The following is a 21,949-nucleotide window of genomic DNA, read 5'->3' on the forward strand; positions in this document are numbered from 1 at the left end:
AACTCCAAATCAAGTGTCGTTAATTTTCCCTGAAAATAGACTCATATATCTTCTATCCATATAATTTTCAAAATTTTGGGTATGGCCAATCAATACCAGATTTTTCTTACAGTTTCTCATGTTTCACTGTTTGACTAATCTGACCACTCTTCATTCCGAATCAAATTTCTTATTGTACAGAATTCAAAATATGTTCTTGTTTATTCCATTTGAAACTAGACTCATTGAGATTTAATTACATAATTTATTCAGCTTCTAATTCATCTCCCACAATTTATGGGGATTTTCCAAAGTCACGTTACTGCTGCTGTCCCAAGCAGATTTATTACCAAATCAACTCTTTCACACATACCTTGCACGCATGTTATTTAAACATGTATATCACCAATCAATCATCACATATCTATGATTTTACTTAAGTATAATCTCTATTTCATCATTTTAAAGCACAACATGTTAGCCGATTTTCCCTTTAGCATCTAAGGCACATGCATGCTCATTTGTTTGGCTCAACTTCACCTATCTTCCATTTTTCATCAAAGAACATGGAACAACAACCATTTCCTTCATTTTAATTCATGACTAAATGCTCACAACACAACTAACAACCAAAATATGCTTCAAGAGTTAAGGTAGAATCAAGAAGAACTCATGAACCTCAAAATAAAAGCAAACTACCATGAACTTACCTTCAATTTTCTTCCCCAAGTGACCGAACATTCAAGAGCTTTCTCCTTTCCTTTCTCTTCTCTAACTTTAGGCTATGATGAAAAAAGATGGACAAAACTTTGTTCTTTTCACCCTTTTTTCTTTTAATAAAATTTCATATTTCATCCATTTAATTCTTTAATACAAAAGACATGAAATTCCCATCATGGAACATTTACCTAACCCATTATCATGAAACATTTACCTAACCCATTATCATGGAACATTTACCTAATCCATTATCAATTTGTATCAATTTGTACCATAAATTATGGATATCAAGTGCTCATATTGTCTACAACAACATGATGGCTGGCCACTTCATGTAAAATGGGAGGTTTGTCATGCAAATCCTCCTATTTTGCACTCCTATTTATTTGGCCACTTCAACTTAGCCTATAGCATTTTCAAACATTTTCACATAGGTCCTATTTCATAATTTCACTCCCTTTTTATTATGGAACAAAAATTAACTAAAATTATCGGGTTCTATCTTAAGCTTGGGCCTTCTAGAGGCCCACTAACATAATTAAACCTATGCCAACATTCACAGGATTCCCGAAAATTGGGGCGTTACAACTCTACCCTCCTTAAAGATATTTCATCCTCGAAATTTACCTACTCCAAACAGATGAGGGTATTACTGTTACATCATCTCTTCTGGCTCCCAAACTCAGAAGTTTCCCCTTCCTTAACTTGTTGAAAACGAGCGACCAAAGACTCATCGTTCAACTATTTTTCCTTAATCTGATCCACCCAGGTTGGCCTTACTTGCAATTCAGCCAACAAACTGCTATCATCATACAGACTCAAACGAGCAAACATTACTCTCAGATCAGATACGGTTCTACGACTTAAAACATCAGCTACCACATTAGCCTTGCCTGGGTGATATTCGATCGAACAGTCATAATCCTTAAGTAACTCAATCCATCTCCTTTGCTTAAGGTTTAGCTCCTTCTGAGTCAACAAATACTTAAGACTCTTATGGTCAGTGTATATAATACACCTTTCTCCGTACAAGTAATGTCTCCAAATCTTAAGTGCAAATATCACTGCTGCCAACTCTAAATCATGAGTCGGATAGTTCCCCTCATGAGGCTTAAGCTGTCGTGATGCATATGCAACCACCTTACCCTCTTGCATTAACACGCAGCCCAAACCCACTTGTGATGCATCACTGTACACACTAAAATCCTTCCCAGACTCCGGCTGAATTAACACAGGTGCTTCAGTCAGAACTTTCTTCAACTTCTCAAAAGCTTCCTGCTGCTTCTTAGTCTATACAAACGGTACTCCTTTCCTTATGAGTTTTGTCAGGGGTGTTGCCATCACAGAAAAACCTTCCACAAACCTGTAGTATCCTGCTAGTCCTAGGAGACTCCGTATTTCCGACACTAACCTAGGCGGCTTCCACTCTAAAATCGCTTCAATTTTCTGAGGGTCCACCTTAATCCCCTCAGCAGAGACCACATGTCCTAAGAAGGTTACCTCCCTCAACCAAAATTCACACTTGCTGAACTTCGTAAAGAGTTCCTTCTTCCTTAACACTTGCAGCACTATACGGAGATGCTCATCATGTTTCGCTTCATTTTCAGAATATACTAGGATATCATCGATAAAGACGACTACGAACTGATCTAAAAATGGTTGGAACACACGGCTCATCACATCCATAAATGTTGCAAGAGCGTTCGTCAGTCCAAATGGCATAACCAGAAACTCGTAATAACCATACCGAGGCCTGAATGCTGTCTTAGGGATATCTGCCTCATTGACCCTTAACTGATGATATCCAGATCGAAGATCGATCTTGGAAAATACAGAAGCTCCTCTAAGCTGATCGAACAGATCGTCAATCCTTGGCAGTGGATGCTTATTTTTAATCGTCAGTTTGTTCAACTGGCGATAATCAATGCACATCCGCATCGTACCATCCTTCTTTTTCACGAACAGCACCGGTGCTCCCCATGGAGACACGCTTGGCCTAATGAAGCCCCTATCCAACAACTCTTGAATTTGAGCCTTTAACTCCACTAACTCCTTCAGTGTCATCCTATACGGTGCGATGGGCACAGGCGTCGTTCCAGGCAACAAACCTATTCCAAACTCAACTTCTCGGTTCGGAGGTAATCTTGGAAGCTCCTCCGGAAAAACATCTTGGAACTCCTTTACGGTCCTAACCTTATCCACTGTCAATCCCTCCTCTTCTGACTGACTTACAAATGCCAAATAGGCCTCACAACCTTTCCGAATCCACTTTTCGGCTCTTAAAGCTGACACCATATTGGACAAATAATCCTTTCGCTCACCTATCACCATAACCTCATCATCCTTTGTGGTCCTTAACACCATTCGTTTAGCAGCACAATCCAGGGTCGCCTTATGCTTAACAAGCCAGTCCATTCCCAAAATGAGATCAAACTCTCCGAACGGTAACTCCATCAGATCTCCAGGGAAAATCTACCTTGAGTTTCTAATGGTACATCCCTATACAATTTGTCTACCCTAACCGAGTGACCCAAAGGACTTAGTACAGATACCCCACTCACACTCTCCTCAGAGCAGTCCAAGTCGTCCATAATTCGTTCTGTGGCCTCCAACCAATATTCTGCCATATTCGGGGCTATACCAGACACGCCCCTAAAGATCTCCGCTCCGTTAGCCCGAAGTCATTCAGAAATAGATCCCCAAACTCCATTGCCCGCACTTGCCCCGGTAACTCTTCCAGAACACGAAGCATTTCCTGTGACAGGGCATCATCCCCGGCACCGCGGTCATGAGACTCTACCTCTGTTGTCGGTGGTACCGGTGCATCCACCGCCGGTATATGTCTCGAAGATGAAGATCTCGCTCGAGCACTTCCTCGGCTCCATCCACGGCCTCTTGTACTCATATCATATTATCTTGATTACGAATTTTTATGCATCAATTAATATTCCAGTGTTTATTACAGATGTTTTATGAATCAGACAGTAGTTCAGAGTTTGTTTTCACAGAATCGAAGTCTAGCTACAGTTTCAGTCTCTTATCAGATTTTCCTATGGTTTCAGTATCATCCTATCTAGAGTATCCTAGTAGGATTTCAGTACAGACAGATAAGTCAGAAAAATATTCAGAAGAGTTCAGAGTAATACTTACAGGCTTGGGCCAGAGATTCGGAATGCCACCTTCTAAAGATCTAAATTTTGAAAATCGCGTTTTTCGCAATCTTTATAATTTTTTTTGTTTTTGAAAATCTTTTTTTTGTAAACCCATTCCACAGCCGAGTTGTTGCAACCTGGCTTTGATACCACTAAATGTAGCACCCCAAACTCGGCCTAGACGTTATGGCCAGATCCGACATGCCACATCGAAGCGTTCAAAACATTTTATATTGTTGATCCAGAAAAACTTACTTAGTGTTTTAAAAGATAATTTCATTATAGGTTAAAGTGAATGGAAGCTGTGCATCAGGCAGGAAACCGAAAAAGAGGTGGTAAGTCCATCGGACTGCTTAAGTACCAAGCTCCCTTTGGATCCAATCCTAGACATGCATACCGCCATCGCCACACCTTAACGTCATGGATATTTTTAGGAAACTGATTTGATTAAGTCATTTTTAGGAAAAGTGATTAATTTTGAAAAATACTTTCATTGCGGAAGCTTTGCTTGTTGTCGTGTTATTTTGAAATAAATTGTTGTTTTTGAAAACGCGCCCTAAAGCTATCCAATTTCAACAGTTAAAATAAGTAATACCTATCTTAGTAATACATATTAAAACCATCAAAAATAATTAAGCGGCCTTATTACATTTAAAAACCTAAAACTTCAAACATAAATAAAAGGATGTCCAGTTCACCAGAAGAAAATCAAACTTTCAGAACGGGTGGCCACTCCGAATTCTCTCACAGCTCCAAGCCCACTACGGTTGGGGATTTCCTGCGTGGATGAAAATAAAAGGGGTGAGTTTGGGGAAACTCAGTGTGTAAGGAAAACCCATTCAAAGCCCAAGTCAGCTCAAGCCCATTGGGCCTAAGCCCATTCAGGTAACAGTGGTACTGGGCCAGAGCCCTTTTCAGATTATAATAAACTGGACCTTAGCCCCTTATTCAGATAACAGTATGGCCCATAGGCTCATTTCAAAATACATGCAACATCAGTAAACATATGCAAGCCCATTTGGGGAGACTACTCAACCCACCAACCACTACACTCCACCTGTACCAACCATACACTCCATGTGGGGAATAGCTCAACCCACCCAGCCCAACACTCCACAATTGCAGCCCTGCTGCTCAGTTAACAGTAAATTGAGGCAAAGCCTCCAGTACGTGGACAAGCCACTTTCAGTACTTCCTCCGTCAATATCCCAGTCCCATGCATCAGATAATAACATGGCATGAAGTAAATAACAACAGTCAAACATGCATTTAGGTCAATTTAACCCTAAGGGTTTTTCGGTAATTTATCTACTAGGGGTAAAACTGTAAATTTTCCACTTTTAAAGGTATTTCAGTAATTTATATATTTTAGGGTTTTTCATGCATATTCCTACTTTTCACGTACTAACAGAATCACGTACCGAGGGTTTTTACCGAATTGGGCCCGTTGGCCCATTATTCCAATTTTGGCTCATTAAGCCCAAAAATATCGAGGGCACAAAAATCATGCACTTTGCAGTCCAAATTTTGCAGCTTACCAAAAACATTAATCGATTTACCTCACGAGCATTCGCACACTCGCAAATCTACAACATACCGGTTTTCGGCATTTCGGCTTTTCGACTTTTGCCGATCCAGACTAAGAAAGAGGGTGTTAGTTACACACCTGTTTGCGACGATATGCTGACGAGATCTACACACGAACCGCCTACAATTGGATTACTAACACGTTAATCTAACTATTCAAATACAAACTACGTATTAACCCCTTACAATATTCGGCCAACCACACCTACAGATCATAGTAAGCTTATAAGAAATCAATAAGCAACTCATTAACAAATTTTTGTTAATGTTTAGCACATAATCATAATTTCACTGCAAGCTATCTTCCTGAGCAACAGTCACTAAATCATTTATAAATGGAGCTACGAAACTCCAAATCAAGTTCCGTTAATTTTTCCCTGAAAATAGACTCATATATCTTCTATCCATAAAATTTTCAGAATTTTTGGTATGGCCAATCAATACCAGATTTTTCTTAAAGTTTCCCATGTTTCACTGTTTGACTAATCTGACCACTCTTCATTACGAATCAAATTTCTCATTGTACAGAATTCAAAATATGTTCTTGTTTATTCCAATTGAAACTAGACTCATTAAGATTTAATTACATAATTTATTCCGCTTCTAATTCATCTCCCACAATTTATGGTGATTTTTCAAAGTCACGTTACTACTGCTGTCCCAAGCAGATTTATTACCAAATCAACTCTTTCACACATACCTTGCATGCATGTTATTTAAACATGTATATCACCAATCAATCATAACATATCTATGATTTTACTTAAGTATAATCTCCATTTCATCATTTTAAAGCACAACATGTTAGCCGATTTTTCCCTTTAGCATCTAAGGCACATGCATGCTCATTTGTTTGGCTTAACTTCACCTATCTTCCATTTTTCATCCAAAGAACATGAAACAACAACCATTTCCTTCATTTTAATTCATGACTAAATGCTCGCAACACAACTAACAACCAAAATATGCTTCAAGAGTTAAGGTAGAATCAAGAAGAACTCATGAACCTCAAAATAAAAGCAAACTACCATGAACTTACCTTCAGTTTCCTTCCCCAAGTGACCGAACATTCAAGAGCTTTCACCTCTCCTTTCTCTTCTCTAACTTTAGGCTATGATGAACAAAGATGGACAAAACTTTGTTCTTTTCACCCCTTTTTCTTTTAATAAAATTTCATATTTCATCCATTTAATTCTTTAATACAAAAGACATGAAATTCCCATAATGGAACATTTACCTAACCCATTATCATGAAACATTTACCTAACCCATTATCATGAAACATTTACCTAACACATTATCATGGAACATTTACCTAACCCATTATCAATTTGTATCAATTTGTACCATAAATTATGGATATCAAGTGCTCATATTGTCTACAACAATATGATGGCTGGCCACTTCATGTAAAATGGGAGGTTTGTCATGCAAATCCTCCTATTTTGCACTCCTATTTATTTGGCCACTTCAATTTAGCCTATAGCATTTTCAAACATTTTCACATAGGTCCTATTTCATAATTTCACTCCCTTTTTCTTATGGAACAAAAATTAACTAAAATTAACTAAGATGAAGCCAACTCCATTTCACAATCGATTTTAGCAATGAATTGTGATGAAACCAAAAGCCCATTAAAGGAAGGCAAATAGCCCACCAACAAACATAGTATACAATAGAAACCTCAATTAATCATCTATAATACGTTAAAGCATAAATTAGTTTAACAAAGCAAAACTTTGTAATATAAATTAATTAGATTATGGCATAAATACGATATCGATAATATATATATATAAAAGGATAAATGTAACTTTGGTTTTGAGTGATTGAAAATCAAGATGTCTTCACTCAAAATATCATAAAGTATAATTATTTTTCTAAATTTATTTTAAGTTTAGATTATGCAACATTATAATATAAAAAAACACTCTAATAATTATATTTATTACCGTGTATATAAAATTAATTATTTAATTTTTTTTAATTAAATTATATCTAATCCACTAGTAATACTAATTGAACCAGAACACAGCTCAAGGAACAATAGCCAATGTTGAGCATCAAGGTTATTTTAGTTATTAAAAAAAAAGTAAACTTATGGTGGCCTCACTTCATGAGATTTAGCATTATATAAACTTAAAAAGTAGAATATTTTTTCATTTTAATAAAATTTTAGTCAATTTTTTTGGTAACAACAATCGTAGTCCAATTATTAACACTATTAAGGTGTATTTGATAAATTATTGATTATTTCATTGAAAATGAATGTGTTCAACGTTTAATTTTTAATTTTTGTTTGATAATATTATATTTTTACTTAATATAGAGTTTTCAACAAAAACATTGAATATAATAGGTAAGTAGATGACTACTTATCATTTGATGTGAAAAATATTAAGTTGAATTTTATTTTTTAAAAATATTATTTTTGAAATAAATTATTTTCTCATTTTATTAAAAAAATTAAAATATTCAAAAATTATCTTTAACTTCTATCTAAAACTATTCAAAATAAAATAAATTATATTAATAAGATTCAAATTATGAAATAATGAATTTTCAAAAATAAAAATTTACTATTATCAAACAAAATAATTATATTCAATGCTTAATTCTTATTAATCTATCAGATAATTTTTATAATATAAATTCAATGTTTATAAAATTCATTACTAAAAATTAATTACTTATATTTTTTCAACCCTTAATTTTTTAATTTATCAAGCATACTCTTAATATTATTTTTTTTATCAAAACCTGCCTTTAATACACATGTACAATCATAATAACCTAGAAAACAAATAATAATGAACAAATTAAGCATATATGATAATAGCCAATATATTTTGACTAAAAATACTAAAAAGCTAATGGTTGGACTAAAATTTTCAAATAAAAAAAAAGTAAATTAACTTCCTAAATATTAGGACTAAATTTCATATTTTATCCAAGCTCTAAACATATTTTCACCTTAAATAAAATAACTCAAAAACGTTGTGTAATGTTTATTATTATTATTTAAAATAAAAACAAAAAATAAATTTTCAAACCAAATAAATGTTAAATATCTGTACAAGTCCAATTTTGGGCTCAAAACCCCCAAACCCAAACTAAACAAATAACCTACCCATAAACCCAACAGACCCAAAGCCCACTAAAGACCCACACAAATTAAAACCTAGCCCAACCCAAAACAATTAACAACCCAAATGCAAGAAGGAAAAGAAAACCCTAAAATTTTCACCCTAGGCCGCCGTCCCTAGGGCCACTTGCCTGGCCACCGCCTCTGCTCCCACCGACAGGTCAAATCCACCGTCCAAGCTGTACCTGCAATGCATTAAACATAAATGACAGAAGCAAGAAAAGAGAATGTTGAATCCGGCTATATATAGCCAAATAGAATGCAAACGGGGGGGTTCCTTTTTTAGTTCTAGATTTTCTTCCCTTTTTTTAAAAATAGAAGAGGCAAATAACATCACAAGGCTTGGATATACTTCAAATCGCAAGGAATACAGAAAGACCGAAACCAAGGTCTATTTATTTCTTTTTTTTTTCTCTTTTTTTCGAATTTACTTGCATATATTATTCTTACTCTAGTAAAATAATACATATATAGCCATTAAAAAATATAATAAAAAATATAAAAAAAGGGGAAAAAATTACCTGAAGCGATTTCCGACCACCGTGTACGGTGGCCGGCACCGCGGATGACACGACGGCGTCCGGCCCGCTCCTCGCCGGATTCTGGTACCTGCAGAGAGAGAAGAGAGGATTAGAAGTTTTTTTTTTAGAAGATGAGAAAGGAAATGAAATAAAAAAAATAATTAGTTTATATAGGCCGGCAAAACGCACCGTTTTGCCCGGCCCTTTTAAATCCAGAAACGGCGCCGTTTAGGCGCGACCCGAAGACCCGACCCGGCTGAAAGAGATCCGCGTGTTTTCTATCTGATGGGCTATTTATGGCCGTGGTCCTTCCATGTTTTTCACTCTTTTAATTTAATCCCTTTGTTATTCTTCTTTTGTTTTTAAATTTTGACCACATAAACTTTCCCGATTTTCAAATCGGTCCTTAACACATGGGCGCCGGATGACGGACACGTGTCCAGAGGCTGGAATTTTTGCCTGATAGTCCTCAAACTTCGCAAATATTTTCAATTTTGCCCCGCTGTTTTATTTTATTATAGTTTTCACCTCAAATTTCATTTTTATTCCAATTAAACCCTAATCAGCTTGATTCTAATTCTTTTTATTTTCATTTATGTCTTCATTTTATTATTAATTCATTTCATTGAGGTATTTAATCTGTCATTATTATCTTATTTATTGTATCATTTTTGCTTAATACACATATATATATATATATCATATAGTATTATTAATAGTTTTTATCTTTGTTAATGTGTTAGTATGATACGTGCGTATTCTTTCAATATATTATATCCCATACATACATTTTTAATATTATACTTTTATTTCTATTATCACGTATATTTTTTAATACCATATATATTATTATCGTTTTCTGCTATTATTATTTATATTATTATTTTTGTAATCGTTTTCGTTATCATTGTCATTTTTATTTTGCCATGTTTTATTTATTTTTATTCGATCATTTGCCTTATGCTCGTGTTTATGTTTTTATATTGCTAGCCTTGTTTTCATCTTTTTATAACCACTTATATCATTGTTATTGATACTTTCGCACTTATTATTGTGTATTAGCACCATATTTGGTTTTATGTTTTACTATAAATCACATTATGTTTTTACTCAATGCCTTAAAATAATTCTTTCATAAAAGTGATATTCCGTATTTGGTAATTTGAGATAATCGTGCCCTAACTTACTGGGTTTCGATTTTTCTCGTTTAATCTAAATAACGGAATACTCTTTTAAATTGCTATACGAGTTTTGAAAATGCTCATTCTCGGAGGTACGAAGTGTTGTGCCCTAACTTACCGGGTATGACATTTTGTCACCTCGAAATATGAATTTATTTTAAAACAAAGGCAATATTCAGTGTTTGAGAATTCGGGAAAACGTACCATAACTTACTGGGTTTCGATTTTTCTCGTTTACTCTAAATAATCGAATACCCTTCTAACAAATTAAAATACGTATGTTTTATATAAAAGGCAAGCTCGCTCTCAAAAATTCAAGATTTCGTGTCCTAACTCACTGGATGTGACATTTCATATTTTGAGACGAGAAGGTCTTTAACACTTAAACTTTTTTATAAAAAGGGATCGTATTTCAAAAGTCTTTCAATTTTTTAATCTTCGACACTAAGACACGAATTAATCAACTAGGTACCAATTTTGGACGTATCGAGGGTGCTAATCCTTCCTCGTGCGTAACCGACTCCCGAGCTCATTTTCTGATTTTCGTAGACCAAAACTTATCGTTTTGATAAATCTTAATTTTTATTAAAATGATTAATTTAAGGTGATCCGATCACACCTCATCAAAAAGGATTGGTGTTGACTCCCCATTTTTCATTTTCGTTTTTTAAAATCCAAGTCGATTCCCGTTTTTTTTCCCTCAAAAAAATGGTTACGACAGCTTGGCGACTCCACTAGAAACCCAAATAAAAGAGTCAAGCCACAAGTTGATTAAATCTTGTCTTTTTTATCGAAAATTGAAAATTTGGTTTTGAAATACGATCCTTTCATTGCATTTCATCAGCTATTTTTATGGTACAATACCTGCTGCATTGGTTCGAGTCTTTAAATAGTTTTGCATATTGCATTGCATGACCGTTGTGGTCACACCCCTTTAAGTGGGAGTGAGAAACTACTCCTTCGTGAGGTTTTCACCTCCGTGCAGGATAGTGGATCGCTTTCGGGATACATCCGTACCTATGTCTTCGTGAGATTTTCATCTCCGTGCAGCCATAGGGAAATGTATTCCCCTGAACTGAACTCGGTCTGTATGAGCCTATAATGGGTTAAGATCGAGGAATCTGTTGGTTCAGGTACCCTTACTCTAGAGCCAAACCCCTATGTAGCGAGCCTTAAGAACCCACCCTAGGTAGAGCCACTCCGAAACCCTAGTGGTTACCTGAGCAAGTGCTATATTTATTATTCTTTGTTTGCTTTGAACTGCGTATAAATTACTGACTTGCTTTGTTTTACTTTGATTGTATTTGCATGGCATTTTCATCATAAAAGGTGTTGATTCGCATTCGGTTCCTAAATAGATAGCTTATCATGGAAAAGGGGTTTTTTGATAAAGTAGAAGACAACGCGGCTGTCCGGATATGGGCTGAGACAACACAACAAAAGAAAGGCGATAGTCTTACCGAGGGGTACGTGTCAGAGTTATGGAATTTTACTCGGATTAGCGTAACTCAGAATAATCTCTAAGAGATGAAAGAAATTTGGGGTCACTGGGATGATGAGGTCAAACAGCTATTCTATTGTCATTACGGTGATTTACTTTATCTGCTCGATGTCAAGGTAGATGAACACTTGTTTCGAGCCCTTGCCCAATATTGGAATTCTGCTTACAGTTGCTTCACTTTCGGGAAAGTAGATTTGGTACCTACTATAGAAGAATACACGACCTTGCTCCATTGCCCAAAGATTCAGGTTGACAGAATTTATGCCAGACCTGCTAACGTCCCAGCATTTTCAAAAAAGCTGATGAACATCACAGGGATGAATGAACAGTGGGTGACAACCCGGATCAAACAAAAAGGAGATTGTAAATGCATTACTTGGAGGAACCTGAGGGATCTAGTCTTAGCACACCCCGACGTGAAGAAAAGGGTAGATGTCTTCGCCTTGAGCATTTATGGACTAGTCATCTTCCCCAAAGCTTTGGGGCATGTAGACGAGGCTGTTGCCGACCTTTTTGACAGGCTTGGTAAAGGAACCACACCTGTACCCGCAATCTTGGCTGAAACTTTCAGATCATTAAATGCTTGTAGAAGAGCGGGTGAAGGGAGATTTATTGGATGTGCACAGCTCTTGCTATCCTGGTTCCACAGCCATTTTTGGAAAGTGGAAAAGGCCTCGTATCGTATCTTCTCTAAAAATTACTCTCCGTTGAAAGAGTTAGTGGCTACACCGAGGCGAGATGATGTGACAGAAGAAAATTGGATGACGGTTCTCCAATATTTACAAGAAGAAGATGTTGAATGGAGAGTCTCGTGGATGGTTCCTGATGAAATATTATACTGATGCGGAGACTTCGATTGGGTTCCCTTGTTAGGAGTATGGGGGGCCGTCGGGTATGCTCCTCTGCTTACATTACGAAGTACAGATCCAGACAGTTTACACCACCAACATACGGGTTAGCCCAGTGCGAGTTCGTGTTCACAGGGAATAATTGCAAAAAGAAAGTTCGCGAGATATCAAATGCCTAGAACCAGACTCGTAGAATGAAGAAGTTTGCTGCCAATCCTATGACTACTCCTGAGCACGACCGATGGTGGAATTAGAGGGTTAACGACAACATCCCTACATCATATCAAGGGAATCCTCAGTCAATAGAAGAACACTTGAAAGTAATCTCGTCTGAGCTAGAAATCATCAGGCAAGATTTCGAGAGAAAGAGTCTGGAGCTAGAAAAAAGGATCGAGCAGTTGGAAGAAGAAAAGATGCAGTTAGGGTTAGATGTCGACGTCCAAAAACTAGAAGCTGAAAGACTCAGAAAAGGGGAAAACAAGGCTGAAGAGGACTTGGACAGTTTGAAAACGAACTATAAGAAGTTGCGCAGATCAATGAGAACCGCTGGGTTAGGAAAAACATCCGAATAGTGGCGACATGAAGTTAAAGAAGAACAAAGCAAAGCCAACCAGTGAGAAGAAAAATTTCGCGATGCTCAACCTCGAGAAGGTGCTCTGAAAAGAAGTTTGGTAGAAAACCAGAATGAGAAAGAAGGGTTAAAGATCCGGGTATCAGAGTTAGAGAGGACATTGTATCAGTATCGCTCGCGTAACTCTGCAATCGAGTTGAAAGCTAGTTAGAACAGAATCGAAGAATTAAAAGAGAATATAGAAGAACTCAAAACAGCGCTGCAAAATCGTGAACTTTAGATTAAACTCCTTGAAGTAAATAACAAGCGATGGAAGGAGCAACTTCATCAATCTCAAGACCAAGTCAGGAACAGAGACTACGTCATGGGCGAAGCTTTAACTCAGGTGCGAGAAGTGGCTGATCACTTGCAAACATTATTAGTACAAGCCGATGTGCTGAGTTTAAAATATGAGTCAGAATCGGACCGAGGCCGAGAGCTAGCTTGGCTTCTTAGGCAGGTCAAGGCCTTAAGTATCAGGACCAAGCCTTATATGTAATCTATTTTATGTAAATAAACTTGTTTTTTAGAAAAGTTACTCTAATGAAATCGAATTGGAATCAACGCTTTTTGCATTCATCGCATTCATTGCATTCATGCATCAGCATTGCATCATACGTATTAAAACTCACAAAAAACCCTAAAAATCATGGCAGTTACCCTGGAACATCGTTACGGTACAAGGGGAAAAGCAAGAGCAATGGACCAAAGGTTAGAGAGATTGGAACAAATGCAAAAAGAGATGCAGGATCAATTACAAACACGTATGCAAGAACAGCTCGCCAAAATCCAGCAAGATATGAGGGACCATATGTTGGAGTCCCAGAAAAGCATGATGGACCAATTAACTCATCTATTGGCTGGGGGATTAGAAAAAGGGAAAAGCCCTTTGATCAATGCGGGAGAAGATAATGAAGATCCTACCTACCCTCCGCTTTTGCCCCAGCGGACGTTCAGACACAACCTGGCATGTACTCAAGAAGGCCATCGGTTATAATTAGGCCCCAACCATTTCAGGCCGGTGTTTCGGCACTGATGAATTATCAGACCGGCTCGGGCTCTAATCCGGGGGACAACCCAACCAACCCTGTGGTCTTCAATCTCGATGAAGTAACAGAAGCAGAAAAGACAAGGGTAGAACTCTCGAGAGAGCTTGAAGAAAGGTGTAGATGGTTGGAAGAAAAATTTAAAGAAATGGAAAGCATCGACTATCGTGGTGGAATCGATGCTAAGGAATTAAGTTTGGTTCTAGACCTGGTACTACCTTCCAAGTTCAAAACTCCAGAATTTGAGAAATACAACGGGACTAGTTGTCCCGAAGCTCACATCACTATGTTCTGCAGACGAATGGCAGGCCGTGTCAATAATGACCAACTATTAATTCACTGCTTCCAAGAAAGTCTGGTTGGGGCCGCTTCTAGATAGTACAACCAACTGAGTCGCGCCCAGATCAGTTCATGGAAAGATTTAGCACAAGCCTTCATGAAGCAGTACGGTCACGTGGCAGACATAGCACCTGATAGAATCACTTTACAGAATATGGAGAAAAAGCATAATGAGAGCTTTAGGCAGTACGCCCAATGATGGAGAGAGGTGGCTACACAAGTCCAACCCCCTCTGTTGGAAAAGGAAACCACTATGCTCTTCATCAATACCCTGAAGGCACCTTTTATTAACCACATGCTGGGTAGCGCAACCAAGAGTTTTTCGGACATAGTAATGTCTAGAGAAATGATAGAAAATGCCATAAGATGTGGGAAAATAAAGGCTGGGGAAAACGCTAAGAGGTCAGCGCCGAGAAAGAAAGAGCACGAGGTGAATAAGGTGAGCTCATATTCGAAATCGATCACCGTAAGCCAACCAAGGTCGACAACTACTGGACAGCAAGGCCCACCCAGACAAAAGCCCAACACAAAACAAAATCGGGAGAAACTTCAATTTACACCCATTCCAATGACGTACAAGGAGTTATACCAAAGTTTATTTGATGCACATGCCGTGTCTCCCTTCTATCTGAAGCCAATGTAACCTCTATACCCCAAATGGTATGACGCAAATGCCCAATGCGAATACCATGTGGGAGCCACAGGACATTCGATAGAAAACTGTACCACTTTCAAGAAATTGGTTGAAAGACTCATCAACATGGGGATTGTGAAATTTGATGATACATCCAGTGTAGAGAATCCATTACCTAACCATGGGGATAAGGGAATAAATGCGGTAACCGAGAGTTCGGGGAAAGAAATTAAGACGAATGTTGTCGAAGTGAATACCCCGATGAAAGAAGTATGGAAGAAAATGGTGGAAAGAGGGTTGATAGCACAGAATTCAAAGGTCAGACCTCGAGAAGTAAAGAATTATTGCGAGTTCCATGATTAAGAGGATTACGAGATTCAGAAATGCAGTGAATTCAGGGCTTTGTTACAAGGATTAATGGATAATAAGGAGCTAGAATTCTTCAAATATGTCGGGAGCCCGGAAGAAGCAGATGTGTGTGCCTCCGAAGAGAGGTCGATGAAGGATGTTTACAAAGTCAACCACCCAGTAGTTATCATATCACGTCCGAGAATGAATGAAGCCGGGGCACAAGTCGCGCCAATGCTCGTAATACAGAAGCCCGTTACTTTCCCTTATAAGGATAGCAAAAGGGTACCGTGGAACTATAGTTGCAATGTGACAATCCCGGGAGAGGAGATCCCGATTAATGCATCAAAGGAAGGTCAAGACGAGGGTTTTTATACTCGTAGCGGAAGGCGTTATACCCCAAATACAAAAGTCAAGCAGGTCAAAGGAAAATCATTGGCAATTGAGCAAAAGAAAGAGAAGTCGGTGGGACCTGAACCAGCCGTTAATGAATCAGTGACTGAAAAAGAAGGAAAGGAATTCTTAAAATTTCTAAAACACAGTGAATATAGTGTCGTAGAACAGTTGCACAAACAGCCAGCTCGTATATCAGTACTGGCCTTACTCTTAAGCTCCGAAACACATCGCGACGCATTGATAAAGGTGCTGAATGAAACTTATGTTGCTAACGATATCTCTGTAAATAAACTGGACCGCTTAGTCAACAATATAAGTGCCGACAACTTTATATTCTTCAATGACAATGAGGTACCGCCAGGGGGCCGAGGATCAACTAAAGCTTTGCACATCACGACTCGCTGTAAAGGGTACACATTACTGGGGGTATTGATTGACAATGGGTCTGCGCTGAATGTCCTACCCCTATCTACGCTGAGTAGGTTGCCAGTGGATAGTTCCCATATGAAGACATGCCAAAGTGTAGTGAGAGCATTTGATGGCACGGAAAGGAAGGTAATGGGGAGAATTGAAGTACCCCTCTTAATCAGGCCGAGCACGTATGAGGTAGATTTCTTGGTCATGGACATTAAGCCTTCGTATAATTACCTATTGGGGAGACCATGGATACACTCGGCAGGGGCAGTCCCTTCATCGCTACACCAAAAGTTGAAATTAGTGACTGAAGGTCGGTTAGTAACGATCAATGCTGACGCTCCATATCTGGAGGCAAATGATGAAGCAATTGAGTGCTCTTTTCGATCTTTGGAGTTTGTGAACGCGACGTTCATTACCGAAGGAAATAAGATTCCAATGCCCAGGTTATCTGAGACTACAAGAATGGGACTACGGCTAACTATTGGAAAAGGGGCTCTACCCGGAAGAAGACACGGGAGATACCTCCAGGGAAGGATTAATGTACCAATGATCAAGGACAAACAAAACCGTTTTGGGTTAGGGTTTAAGCTGGAAATGAAACAAAGAAAGAAGGAACTTGAGAAGAAGCAAGAAAGGAGAGCGCGATTGAGCAGAGGAGAAATCAAATGAGAACCAATGATCTTCCCCCATATATCGATAACTTTTGTGTCTGGAGGGGTCATTCACTCTGAGTGGAAGACGTCGGGAAAGGAAATCTTGGAAAGAATGATGGAGAGTTTGGACATCAACGTCACATATGAAGAAGGAACTGGGGTAGAGAATTTGTCGGGCATTCGCCTCTATGAGCCGAGAAGTGTTCTGAATAATTGGACTGCGAAAGAGATTCCTGTAGTCTTTAGAACTAACTCAGAGTAATGTCCAAAACATACTTATTGCTCTAGGCCTAGGAGTAATAAGTGTCCTTTTGTAAAATAGGCTTATGTTCGAAATCCTTATTTCAATAAAATGCATGCTTTTGACTTATTCCGTGCAAATATTCTTTTATTCTTTCATTCATGATCATACTATACATATCATTGTTCTTAGATTCTCTTGTTCTTTGTATCTGCCTTTGCACCTACAACAGGTCTCCAGATATCAATGATGTGAGTGACGTTGCTACTAATTCAGAGTTTCCTTTTGAGCGGGATATGTGTCTAGAGGGATCTCGGGACTTTGAGGATGACGAAGATTGTAACTTATCCCCTGATTTGTTAAGGATGGTGGAGCACGAGGAGAAACAGATTCTACCCCACAAAGAGACTGTAGAAGTCGTGAACTTGGGAGATGAACTAGAAAGGAAAGAAGTAAAGATCGGAGCTTGCATTACCACAGAGACAAAGCGGGACCTTATTGAGTTACTCCAAGAGTTCAAGGATGTCTTTACATGGTCATATCAAGATATGCCTGGGCTAAATACTGACATTGTGGTACACAGGCTCCCCATCAAAGAAGAATGCAAGCCAGTTCAGCAAAAGTTTTGAAGAATGCGGCCCGATGTTTTGTTAAAAATAAAAGAGAAGGTTAAGAAGCAATTTGATGCTGGTTTCTTACAAGTAGTTAAGTACTCAGAATGGGTAGCCAACATCGTCCCCGTCCCTAAAAAAGATGGAAAAGTACGGATGTGTGTAGACTACAGAGACTTAAACAAAGCCAGCCCGAAGGATAATTTCCCGTTGCCTCATATTGACACCTTAGTGGGTAACACAGCAGGTTACTCACTCTTCTCCTTCATGGATGGTTTCTCGGGGTACAATCAGATCAAGATGCATCCTGAAGACATGAATAAAACCACATTTGTGACCATGTGGGGAACCTTTTGCTATAAAAGTAATGCCATTCGGATTGAAAAATGCGGGAGCAACATATCAGAGAGCCATGGTAACCCTATTCCATGATATGATGCATAAAGAAATTGAAGTCTATGTTGACGACATGATCACCAAATCTCGGACTGAAGAAGAGCATGTGCAAGTCTTGAGGAAATTATTTTTGAGGTTGAGGAAATTCCAGTTTAAACTCAATCCAGCAAAATGTACCTTCGGGGCCAGGTCAGGAAAACTGCTAGGATTCGTGGTCAGTGAAAAAGGGATTGAGATTGTGTAACACCCCGAACCTGAGGCCGTCGCCGGAGTCGAACACGAGGTGTTAACAGACTTCAAACCACTTAAAAAAAATTTCCCAGACAAGCTGCCAATCTGCGTACTAGTCGCTTTAAAAATCATATCTTGAGTTCTGAAACTCGAAATCCAGTTCCGTAAATTTTCCCTGAAACTAGACTCATATTCCCATCTACATATTTTTTTCTAGAATTTTTGGTCAGGCCAATTAGTACAGTTTATTAGTCAAAGTCTCCCATGTTACAGGGATCGACTACACTGACCTTTACGCATTACGACTTGGATATCTCCCTGCACAGAGCTTCAATACTGATGCCGTTTGTTTCTATAGAAACTAGACTCAGAGAGGAATCTATAAATATATGGCATGACTCCTAATTATCTCTGGTTAATTTATAATGAATTTCCAAAGTCGGAACAGGGAATCCAGAAACCGTTCTGGCCCTGTTTCACGAGAACCTAAATATCTCTTAACATACTATCCATATGATCGTTTCGTTACTTTCCTATGAAAATAAATTCATCAAGGTTCGTTTACATAATTTATTCATTATTTAATTCCAATCCTACTATTTTTAGTGATTTTCCCAAATCTACATCACTGCTGCTGCCAGCATCTGCCTTTAAGGTAGACTTTACCTATTTCATAGTTTCCATGATTCAACTAGCCCTTTTAGCATAAATAGCACAAATTATGATAGTGATTAACCATTCCATACCAAATGATTATAACATTATGCTCAAACATATATAAGCCATTTTCGCATGGCTATATACATTAACCAAAATATTCTTCCGCCACTAGTCTATTTTATACATGCCATAAGATAATTCAAAACATAGCAGTACCAAACAGTGGATAGTGATAGTGTGACTAGTTGCTGACGATCCCCGAGCCTGTAGCTTCGCAATGAGATCTATAAAACAGAGGAAACAGAGTAAACGGAGTAAGCATTACAATGCTTAGTAAGTTTTAAGCAGTGTCAACAGATAACAATCAAATTATAACATAGTTGTTCGTATTTTTATTTCACTCTTCCTTCGGGCATACCATCCCTTTACCGAATATGCACATCTCATCATATACAATAGGCAGATAAACTTTCACATAAAAGTGAGCTCATGTGACATAGATATATCGTATGATTTCACATCACCTCTCACACTGATCCGATGTCACATAATCATAGGAATAGTCTCATAGATTGCTCTCGTATGCATCACATAACTACCTTATGATTTAGTGCAAATCAAGCTCACATATAAACTTGGAGTACATACCTGTTTAACCTTTCGCATTGAATATATTTATAAGCAATTCTTATTACGAAGTCTTACCCGGACATAATCTCCACACGAAGTTATCGGGTCTTACCCGGACAAAATTCCCACACGTAGTCATCGGGTCTTTAGAGCTCGGATATAGTACGAGCACGAAGCTTACGGACATTAATCAGTGGTAATATTCTCGCATAAAGCCTGCGGGGTTTTAACCCGGATATAGTACTGACACAAATGCCCTTCGGGACTTATCACATTTATGCACTTTCACATCCATCACGTTGGCCACTCGGCCCTGTCACATATATACACTTTCACATTCACACATCGGCCATTAGGCCTTCTCACATATATACACCTTCACATTCATCACATCGGCCATTAGGCCTTATTACATATATACACTTTCACATTCATCACATCGGCTATTAGGCCTTATCACATATATACACTTTCACATTCATCACATCGGCTATTAGGCCTTATCACATATATACACTTTCACAGCTATTAGGCCTTATCACATATATACACTTTCACATTCATCACATCGGCCATTAGGCCTTATCACATATATACACTTTCACATTCATCACATCGGCTATTAGGCCTTACTATCATTTCATATTCGAATACTCATAAACTTACAATATCACGATTTAGAATTCAAGTATGGGTTTAATCAATAGCTTATGAGCAACTAAAACAAGTTTATCAAGGTTCACAACATAATCTCAAATTCAGCACAAGCTGTTTTTCCTGAGCAATAGTCACTAAATTATTTATAACTGGAGCTACAAAACTCCAAATCACTTTCCGTTAATTTTTCCTGAATATAGACTCGTATATCTTCCATCCATAAAATTTCCAGAATTTTAGGTTTGGCCAATCAATACCAGATTTTTCTTAAAGTTTCCCCTGTTTCACTGTTTGACTAATCTGACCACTCTTCACTACGAATCAAATTTCTCATTTTACTGAATTCAAAATGTGTTGTATTTGATTTCATTTGAAACTAGACTCATTAAGGAGTCTAAGCATATAAATTTTATCTTATAACCATTTTTGTACAATTTATAATGATTTTCTAAAAACAGAACAGAGGATTACAGTGTCATTCTGCGCTGTCTCACACAACTTTAAGTATCTCATTATCGGAAATTCCTTTGCTTACACGGTTTCTTTTATAAGAAACTAGACTCATTAAGATTTAATTTCATGTCTCATTCAGCCTCTAATTCAAATCCATAAATTTATGGTGATTTTCTAAAATCACGTTACTGCTGCTGTCCTAAGCAGACTATTTCAAATTACCCTTGAATTCCCAAGCTCAAACACTTAAGAACTTACCATTTGAGCTTAGAACATATCATGGCCACATCATATCTTATTAAATCAACTCATCATGTCCTATTATAATTGAATTTACTCAACGTTTAATCGCTTAAAACTTACCTCGGATGTGGTCGAACAATTTCGGCGGCTATTCGATCACTTTTTCCTTTCCCTTATCCAACTGTGGTCCTCTAAGCTCTTGAGCTAATTCAAACAAATTTAACTTATTAAAGTCTCATTATGCTAGCTTATGGCCGAATATGACAAGGAGTTTGATTGGTCATATGGCCACCTTCTAGCTCAACTACACAATGGTCATATGCATTTTTAATCACATCAAGCAATTTAATACAATTCATTCGAACATCAAAAGAAAACCTCAAGGTACTTAGCCCATATATACTTTAGGCATTAGAGTCACATATATATATGGAATCATGAATCAAACTCAACATTTTAGCTAATATTCCCCCTTGGCCGAATTTTCTAAGCCAAGACAAAAGCATCAATATGCTTGCCTCTAACCGAATACATGCAACACCAATCTTCTTCCTATGGCCGAATATGCATGTCTATGTTTAGGCCGATTATATACTTAATACCACACATAAATGGCATACATTTTACTAACTAATGCATTACATATTATTTAACCATGTATATCACCAATCAATTTCATCACAATTTCACTTAAGCCTATTCTCAATACAATACATCGTGCTCAAATCATTATTCAAGTTCAAATTCGGC

The 21,949-nt window shown here is 37.7% G+C and overlaps 1 protein-coding gene and 1 long non-coding RNA gene across 2 annotated transcripts; one reads left to right on the forward strand and one right to left on the reverse strand.

The window, feature by feature from the left end:
- Window positions 1-8,480: 8,480 nt before the first annotated feature.
- Window positions 8,481-9,248, reverse strand: LOC107888083 (uncharacterized). The gene is made up of 2 exons (XR_001681273.2): window positions 9,105-9,248; window positions 8,481-8,768 (listed from the first exon to the last, which is right to left on the reverse strand). It is a non-coding gene; the product is annotated as an uncharacterized lncRNA (long non-coding RNA).
- Window positions 9,249-15,389: 6,141 nt separating this feature from the next.
- Window positions 15,390-17,093, forward strand: LOC121218327 (uncharacterized). Its single transcript, XM_041095418.1, has 4 exons — window positions 15,390-15,581; window positions 15,645-16,106; window positions 16,176-16,410; window positions 16,534-17,093. The coding sequence occupies exons 1-4, from the start codon at window positions 15,390-15,392 to the stop codon at window positions 17,091-17,093; spliced, it is 1,449 nt and encodes a 482-aa protein (XP_040951352.1).
- The last annotated feature ends 4,856 nt before the right edge of the window (window positions 17,094-21,949 follow it).

This window comes from Gossypium hirsutum, chromosome A03, assembly GCF_007990345.1.
Source record: "Gossypium hirsutum isolate 1008001.06 chromosome A03, Gossypium_hirsutum_v2.1, whole genome shotgun sequence".
NCBI classification, from domain to species: Eukaryota; Viridiplantae; Streptophyta; class Magnoliopsida; order Malvales; family Malvaceae; genus Gossypium; species Gossypium hirsutum.